General features: G+C 50.3%; 1 protein-coding gene across 1 annotated transcript in view; it reads right to left on the bottom strand.

The window, feature by feature from the left end:
- LOC112560681 (zinc finger and SCAN domain-containing protein 31-like) overlaps positions 1 to 9,614 on the bottom strand; it is a 47,095-nt gene that overhangs the window by 1,310 nt on the left and 36,171 nt on the right. Inside the window, exons 5-8 of the mRNA XM_025232696.1 lie at positions 2,570 to 2,672; positions 1,943 to 2,036; positions 482 to 726; positions 54 to 227 (exon numbers count right to left, since the gene is read on the bottom strand). Coding sequence (XP_025088481.1) covers positions 55 to 227; positions 482 to 726; positions 1,943 to 2,036; positions 2,570 to 2,672 — 615 coding nt within the window. The 3' untranslated portion in view covers position 54. The remainder of the gene's footprint in view (positions 1 to 53; positions 228 to 481; positions 727 to 1,942; positions 2,037 to 2,569; positions 2,673 to 9,614) is intronic.

The raw sequence follows: 9,614 nt of genomic DNA, 5'->3' as shown, positions 1-9,614 counted from the left end.
GTACAGTTGAAAAATAATGATCAATATTAGTAAAGGCTTTGTCAGGAGCCCACCTCAGTGACGTTTCATGTGCAGAGACAGGTGGTCTGACCGGCTAAAGGCACGGTCACACACCTGGCACTTGAAAGGCTTGTCTCCAGTGTGTTTACGATAATGACGGGTCAGCTCATCTGACCTCGCAAATCGCCATGTGCAGCCATCCCAGTTGCAGACATAAGGCTTCTCTCCTATTTTAAGACAACAGAAATACAGATCAGTATTTCCAATTGATAACATTTGAAATGCATGCAGGCTGAGCCCTCTTGCATACTAATAGCAAGAAAATCAAAAAGGAATTAAATGGTAAAAAAAAAAAAATGCTTAACAAAATCCAGAAAAGCCAATGTTTATCTTTATAACTATGTCCCCATGAACCCCAGAACCACATCCATCAAAATATAAGTAACAACAGACTGATTCACAACTTGTATCAGGTCCTCACCTGTATGAGTGCGCCGATGGGCCTTCAGATGGGAGCTCTTGGTGTAAACTTTATTGCAGCCCTCAAAGTCGCACCTGTGTACCCTTCGTCGCTGCTTCTGACTGTCATAGGGGTCACCACACTTAGAAGGTAGAGATGCCACAGCGAACACATCGTGCTGTGGCTGCTGCTGAGGTGGTGTGGGGGCTTGGTTGTGGGGGTGGCTCTTTGGTGGGCTTGAACACTCGTGGTATCGGCTGAACTGCCTGCAGCACAACAACACCTGATCATTACAAGCCTGTCATTGGGGACGTGAGCAGTTTTCAATGGTATTAACATGTTTGTACAACATGGCATGCTTTGTCCAGCTTAGACTACATAAGAGAAAGAAAATACAAGGTGAGGAGTATTTACATCACCTAACAAATTATACATCTGGAAGCGGTTGCACCACTTTTTACTTATTGTAACCATGGTCTTAAATTTCAAAAGGTTCCATATGCTCTTTTATTCACAAAACAAAAGAAAAACCCTCATCCAGTCTAGCCCCAAGTGATTTACAGGACAGCTGACATCTTTTCATTCACTGACATGCCCTGGGGTCCATAAAGGCCCGTGATCAATTTGCAAATGGGCATATTTATGGATGGAAAAGAAGTATAAATGCCTCTGTTTATGGAAAAGGCTGTCCAAAGTCTAGGTAAGAAGGAATTATTGTGAGCCTTGACTTTCAACAGGCTCAAACCATGAGTGAAGCTGCAATTTCAAGACTTGGTAGTAGATGAACACCACATCCCATCCTGTAAAGTCATAGTTCATGACCAAATCGTTACACTGCCCATGCACAGTTTCCCCAACCCCCTTCTGTCTTTTCTTTAGAGTTTAGTTGACCCTTGATCTGCTTCCCCTCTACCTGTCCAGAAATGATTTCGTCTCTCTACGTCCAACTGTCCCTACACTATGGACACTGCAACAGATATCGGTGAACTCCGCCTGCTGTGACCTCTAGTGACGTGTGCACCGACATGATGGGGGGGGGGGAGGGGATGCAGGCGCCTGGCAAAAGAGTCTGGGAGAGGCGGTGATGGATGGGCCGTCGCGAGCAGCCGCGCACATGTGTAGGTGGCGCTTTAGCGCACCGGGCGCGTCGGGGGCAAATGCGCGCATCCCATCATCCCGTGCGAGATGTCAAGCTCCAGAACCAAGAATCGTTCACCGTCAGCATGTCGCCGCCATCTGTGGCCAACTTTTACCGCCACCCCCGCCCACACCCCCTCTGTTCCCCTCCAGAGGGCGCTGTCCCTGCCCATCATCACCATCTCGCCCTCTGTGCCACCAAAGGTCACCGGAAGCTTTTCCGTCAGGCAAGAGAGGAGACAACCGCGCTGACCAGGGGTCACCGCATATGAAACTCCTCTATCACTGTCGACTGCCCGGGAGAGCCAATTAACCAGCAGGGAGGTCAAAGTTCGCTCTACTTACTCGGACGCCTCTTTGATGCGGCGCAGTGAGAGGAGGGCAGCGGAGCCGATCTTGCTGACCGTCTCTGGGGTCGCGACGGGACTGTCGTCTGGCTCTGTGGACAGAAAAGCAGGAGGTGGTCAACCACAACTACCGCCACCACCATCAGCAGCATCACATCAACCTCCAACTCTCCCCTTAACAACACCTGGCTCATATCTTCACTCTCTCCTCTCATCCCGCATGCCATGCGACATTGTTTTGATGCGACGTGTACAATTTAACGGCTGACAATATTTTTACACAGTAACCCACTTTTTAAAAAAGTTGTTGTTTTAAAGTGTACTCTGAGCTTCCTGGCACCACGATGCACACATCTGCATGCCTTTGAGAAACGGAATCGGTGCTAAATACCACGCGTCTGTCAAAAGATTGGCTGTACGCTTAGAGTACAAAACATCTCGTCAATGTGACACGTGGCATGCAGACAGGAAAAAAAAAAAAAGAATGGGGAGGAGAGAACCCAGTATGTCATTCGATGAAAAAAAAAAAATCCAGAATAAGTAGCGGCTCTTGGCAAGTTTCCCCACTGCTTATGGAAGGTTGTACGAAGTGTACCCGGATGACAACGTGCTTTCTCGCTCTCACCTTTCTTTCCGACCCGCAGGTCCAGTCCCTCGTGGGCAAGCAACACGTCACTTCCGGCTATTCTTCGGTTCATGGACAGGTCGACGGGCTCTGTCTGAATTACCTGTTAGCACAGAAAAATAGGCATTTCCTGTTTAATTAATGACCTCCCGACTGAAGTCCATACAAATGTAAAAATGTCCGTCTGGACCGGACAGGCACATCATCAAACAGACTAAGTTCTGTTTAATGTAAGCCAAAGTGGCGACATTTTCTAAACATGTTTGACGATGTGCTGCCGGTTCAGACGGCTCAACAGTCGGCAATAACAATATTTTTATGCGCCTTTCATCGCCGAACAAGCATATCACTTGTCTGACTGGCAAACTCTACACGAGAACGAAACTCGAATCCCGTGCGACAACTGTTCTCAACTCGATCTCAAACACCCTTTATCGAGAATAAGATATTACAGTCGGGGAAGGGGAAGATTGAGAAGACAGAAGAGTTGTTGTTGTTGTACTCAGTATCTTGTCACTCAAGTTAACGGTTTTCAATTTAAAATTTCAAGTCGTGGATGACCTACAAACAGACTCAAACCTGACTCGACAGGGAAATGAATTCTGTGATCGAGCACTGACAGTCGTCATTAGTCTAGAAAGTGTAGTGTGGCGGTTAGGATGACAACTCAAAAGTGCAACGTCTGCACGACCTCACCATGGCTTCCCTCCCCTACGGTGCAGGGTAGTCTCCCTTTGTCAGCATGCAAATCTTATGGCTTTACGCTGAGGTGATGTGACAACTGTCACCGCTTGTCATGTCAGGCGCAACACACCTCCAGGAAACAATTCACGAATTTCTGTTGTTTTCACAACCAACGTGTCGTGTAGAAGAGAATCAGTCCTCGCGCTCCACATCCTACCACGTCATTGACGGGAAAACTGACGTCATTTGACACGTCATCACATCGAGGTTGTCGTCTGCTTGGAGTTTATACCTGAGCTCAGGTGAGTGAAACCAGGTGCACTGCGAGGACGGATGAAACACCTGAACCAGACCAGCCCCTCAACGGCCGAGAGAGAGAGAGCGCGGAGGTATACAGGCTAACCGTCAGTCGGTTAAACGAAAAGGAGGCCAGCCAATTGCCCTCGCGAGAGCAGCAGCAGCAGCTTACTGGCGATGTGCACGTTGATGGGCTGCTGTCACTGTCTGTACACACACACCCTGCCTCCCCCATCCCCTCTCTCGCCAGCTCTTCCCTAAAAGCCGAGGAGGGATGCGACCCGCGTCATCGCTCATGACGACAGGTGTGAGTCATCTACTGTCTCCTTGTGTCTTAGCCTCGCGCCACACCTTGCTGGCCTGTCAATCTTACAAGCCTCCACCCACCCCAAACCACCAAACCCTCCGTTCATTAACTCCCCCAACCCCCATCCCACCATTATTATGCACAAAAAAAGTCCAAAACGTCCGATGAAAATTTGAAATCCATCAGCAGCCTATTTCATCTCCCTCTCTCTCCAACCTCGTTCATATACCTCCCCCGCTCCGATAACATTGTTCAGTAAAGCCCACCAAGTTGTCTGTTGGTATATGGCGACAACTTCTCACCTCCGTGACTTCGCCATGTCTGACGACATCGACATCTACGTCGACCCTCCCGCGTTAGGTGCGCGTGCATCTAACTCTCGGCCCCCGCTAACAAACTTTCTCTCCTCCCCACCCTCTACCGCAACTCTCTCCTCACAATTCACTCGCACCCACGGCCACAACAAAGGCGTTGAAGGCATAAATCCATACTGCACCACGACTGCCAATGTAATCTCGGGCACTAGGGGCCATTAAAAAAAAGTTTAACGAGAGGTTGGTAGTTTCTTATTTTTTTTCTACTCGCCTCACATGAACGCAGCTGTTTCCACTATTGGGTTTTTCAGTATTATTATTACCGCTATCCCTGCGGTCACGGAAGATGCTTTGCCACGTAGGTAAGTAAATGTACACTGATTAGTCACAAAGTCTTGAGAGCACCACCTCCTTCCTCTCGTGACTACACGTGCGCGCGCATGCATCCTTGGGCTACCTGCTGGAAGACAAAGGGTTAATCAATAGGAGTTTCTAAGGACGCGGTGGCCGGCGCTGGGCTGTCGACTGACACCATCTCAACCAAACGGTTACACAAACGGACTGAATCGAAATAATCGACATCTGTACCATGCAGCCCTGACAAACAAAGAACCAGCAACTCGCGAGGTGTTTATCTTCTCGTCCATCCAAACTCTCTCTCTATTACCACTCATTCTCTCTCTCTCTCTATCGCCACCCATTCTCTCTCTCTATCGCTACTCATACTCTCTCACAACTCATTCTCTCTCTCTATCACCCTCTCACACTCACTCACCCTGAAGAGAGGAAGAGACGGAGAGGGGGAGCGGTGTAAGAATTGCAGGTTACAGAAGAGCGAGTGCATCTCATTAGTATGCATCGTCAGACATTCGCATTCTAATCGGTGTGGCGATATCTGTGACAAGAAGGACGTTATCGGAGAGAAAGAAAGACACAAATCTCTTGCCTGGGGGCCGACACACAAACAGCAAAATGAAAAAAAAAAAACTCCTGCAAGAAAACGCGGTTCCTGTACTTTGGTCAGTTGTGTCATCCCTACAGAAGAATCTTTACAGCTGCCTACGGTGTCTTCTACCCACACTTGACACCCGGTCTACGAAGAAAGCAAGGTTTATTTTTGACAACGAAATGTATACACGGGGTGACAATATGTTCAACTGATAGTCACCCACCTACCCACCCAAAGTGTCCCTACCCATCCACCCCACAAACAGCAACTTCTGATGTCTGTCATCCTGGCATCGCCCTCACCCAGCATCTTCATCATCTGTTGTTATCCCCGATGACACGGGGGCTGCTACCCATCCAAAACACTCGTCACGACCACACAGCCCACGCCCAGTCATCGTCACCGCTGGCGACAAGGGGCACGAGAACTGTCACATGGGCTGCGGTGTCACTGCGCGACCTCTGACCTCGTGACCCAAGTGTGTCTGTGCTGGCAATCCGCTTTGGTGAACCAAATCCCTCAACTTCCCGTCTTCCGGGCTTAAGGAGGAGACACCACTTGAATCGACTTCCAGAACTCTTGAGGTGAGTACTATTGTACTCATGCACAGCCGACACCTACACACGTGTGACGTGCTTACCTGTTCATGTGTACAGTTACAGGTGAATGGCCAGGTGAGAGAAGGTCAAAACAAAGTTGGGTGCGCCTCTGCCTCGCCTCCAGAATCGCATGGCGAAGGCGACCTACTTTTTTTTTTTCACGCGGCTGCTGCCAGCAACTCCAAGAGGTTCTCGAACCCAGGCGCAGGTAAGCACTCACTGCACGTGCGAGATGTTCACGTCACGTGCCCGACTGCAGCACATGCGCAGTTACGCGAAAAGGAAGAATGGAGGGGCGAGGGGTTAGCGCGGATTGTCATGTGATGTCGAGTCAAGCAGTGTTTGTTGAAAAGACTTTGTACTGGAGGATGAACACGGACAATGTCTTCGTCTTACAGCTCGACACACTTCCGTTTTCTCCACAGCGATTTTAAACCGCAAGAGACAGCTCAAAACGAGGCTAGAAGATTATGACAGTCATCAGGATGAGAAGTCCTACAACCTGCTGTTGCTATCATGTGACATGTCTCTAAAAGCTCTCTCTCTGTATCACACATGCACGTGCAGAAATAAAGCGGAGGGACAGAGCCAACCCTGTTTGAAATCTATAAATAGAACCAACACCTGACAATATTCAGCAGCGACAAAGATATACCCTTCGCTTCTCGGGTACCTGAACCTAATCTCCTCCCTACCTAAGTGTGGATTTCATGGTTAGCATCTGTGAGGCGAGCAGCGCTCTCCAGGACAAGATGTCAATATTACAAGAACTCGTGGACGGAAGATCAAAGTGAGGAACGAAGAGGAATAAAAGGTGCCCCACCCACTCCAACCCCGCCCTCCGTACATCGACGGGGAGGAAGATAAGAGTGGATAGAGAGAGGAGAGGAAATGGGGAAGGAGAATGGGAACGAGATGCAAGAGAAGGGGGTCACAAAATCAAACAGGTGTGGCGAGTAATCACACTTGCCCACCTGTCGCCGTACAGTCGAGGTCCTTTTCATGCTCCAACCTTGGCAAGGCGAGTTGCAAAGTAAGGAAGCGCGGCTAATGGAGGACGACAGAGGCAGCTGCCAGAATCTCCATCGCCAACACACACCCTCCCTTCTCTCTCTTATCTGAGCAAGGGAGGTGGAGGGGGTGGGACCAGTTTTTTTTTTTTCTTGTGCAACTGATTCCCATGGCTTGAGTGTTCTGAAGGTGTGAGAAGAGAAGTGGATGAGTGGACGAACCCACACACAGCTAATCAGTCGGTCACCAGAGGACAAACCTCACCCCTCTCACCCCCCCCCCCAATGGCTTTACCACACGTCACATCCTCCACTTACATCACTGACACCTCTACATACCCTGACCCAATTTCAGGCCAAACCACCCTCGTGATCCTTCCAAAGTTTTCTTCGTTAACTTACAGGAGGGTTGGAGGGGGAGAGCAGGGGGACCGTTGTTCTTACCGACAGGACCGTGCATCTGGTGGCCGGCATGTTTGTGCAGGACGCTGTGCTGTCATAATAACCGCCTGCACTGTACCTGTCGTCAGCCTGTGACGTAAACACCGCCGCACTCCCACGATAACCCGGGCGGCTGGCTGGCCGGCCTCGCCAAATGTTAATGCGAGTAATCTCCCCTCTGCATCTAATCTGCGCCTATCACCGGGGTGGTATTTGAGCCCCAGTCACCTGCAGCCACCAAATTCCGACAGGAAATCCTGGAGCAATCTGGGTACGAAACTTCCCCTTCCTCCCATCCCCACCCCCATCACACGCCATCTTGCAAGCTGACCTCGGGAGAAAATGCACAGTCGGTGGTGAGGGTAGGTGAGGTGAGGTGGGGGAGATACACGAGGCAGGCTGATCGCTCTCACGGGGTAAAAACAGGAACTTGATCTCAGAACCAAGTGTACAGAATTTCCCAAACGACCAAAACAAAACAAACAAATATTAACGAAAAAAAAAAAAACCCTCGACTAAATTACCCTGACGGTTGTATGAGATCGCTCTCTCTCTCTTCACTCCCTTTGCACAAACACGGATGCACTATCACATCTTCCTCCTGCTTCACTCTCCCAGCATCCGATGCCCGCGTTAGCTGCAGCCACTCCCTCCATTTGTTTCCCGTCAGCATCCGCAACCGGGGCAGTGCGTGGAGGGGGAGTGGTGGTGGTGGAGGGGGGCGGAGGAAGGGGGTAGGGTGCAGCGAGCAAGGGCCGTAGGGCGACTCGGTGTAGGGGGCGACTCGGTGTAATTGCAATACCACCACGTACAGACGGCGCTCCTGTTTGTGCACGCTCTTCTCGCGGCCAGCCAAACCCTGTCTGTGCAAATGGCCCCAGCTCCCTAGCTGATGCACCACCGACCCCAGCCAGCCAGCGTGCAGGCCCCTCACCCCGCCCCACGCACCGACAAGGAAGTGTATTCCCAGCGACAAACACGTACAAACATGCAAACACACACGCACGCACAGCTGCAGGAACTTGCGAAGGGAGGAGGGAGGGAAGGGTCACATTCCCCCTACTCCAACCACCGCACCTCCACCACTAACCTACTGTTTGACCCAGTGATCTACTCACAAGCTGCCCTCGGGGTTAGCCAATCCTCAACGGTGCTTTCTGCGTGATTTGGACTCAGCGACCTCTAAACAAGTAAACAAAATATGGCCTCGCCATGATGACGTGTGTTAATTATACCCACACATACTGCATGATGTTTCGTGCCCAAGACAGTTACAGCTGCTCGCAGGGTCAGCGATGGCAAACGCTCGAAGAATTCTTTTTTAACAAATCTTATTATCAAAGGGGGATCATTACAACCACCGCCCAAACAAGTTTTGAGTTTCTCTCTAAAAAATTCTAAGTATGCAGTTCCGGTAACCTTCATGCACATGACGATTTTTTTAAAAATCTTAATAGTTGTTTGTTTTGTTTCTTTTTGAGCCAGCCCCCCAAAGCAGGAACTGTCCCGGACACACAAGCAACATGCGTACAGGATACAGTGAATGAAGAAATCTTCTGGAAATCTCCCTGGAAATCTTCAACACAGCCAGCAACTCACTCTAACCTTCCCTGTGTCTTCAGTTATGTTCAGAAATCACAAGGAAGACGCACTTGAGATAATTCTGCGGACGACAGGATGCACTCTAACCTCTTGTTCGTCTTCGAGGTACCGAGCCCTCGGCAGGCCAGAAAGAAGAACGCGTCACTCGACAGTGAATCTAGAAGATGGCAGCCCACCTGTGGGAACAGCCAAGCTACCTGTAGGGGGGGTGGAAACTAGAGAAATCAGCTCTTACAGGTGTAATCTTACAGTAAGGAATGGACCAGAACTATGTCACCTGCACCGGCAGAGCGAACACAAGCTCTCTCTCAACTCATCGCATTCCTCTAGTGACGATCGTCACCACCTGACCAGGTGAGAGCCAGACTGAGGAGGCAGCCTCATCGAAGAGACACCAGTAGCCACCCACTTCCTCTACCCCACCTCGCCCTCAGTCCTCCTGAGGAACTGATCTTCGGCGCAATTCTCCAGTGACTGGCGGGTCAAAGTTCACGGAGTCATATGGCGCGACAATTCCTCTCGTCTTTCTACTCTCCTCCTCCACGCTTCTCCACCCACGGATAATTAACGGCCACATCAGCACCTACAGTCGGTGCGGCAGTTCAAGGGAAGACGAGTCGTTCACCTGACCGATATTCGAACAATCACTTTGGAAAGTGAAGGGAAGAAATAGGAAGTAAGCCCCAGAGGCAGCCCGGGGAGTGGCACAGAATCATAATATTATTAACACTCATTTCCCCTCGCTCCCCACCCCCCCCCCACAACACCTCCCCTTCCATGATCCAGCAGAAAGCGGGGGGCCAACTTCACGCCCACAGGCAGGAAAGGGGAGGGAGGAGGAG

Source organism: Pomacea canaliculata, linkage group LG3 (assembly GCF_003073045.1).
Source record: "Pomacea canaliculata isolate SZHN2017 linkage group LG3, ASM307304v1, whole genome shotgun sequence".
In the NCBI taxonomy this organism is placed as follows: Eukaryota; Metazoa; Mollusca; class Gastropoda; order Architaenioglossa; family Ampullariidae; genus Pomacea; species Pomacea canaliculata.
Note: the sequence above shows the minus strand (reverse complement) of the source record. Positions and strands in the feature narration are given on the sequence as shown.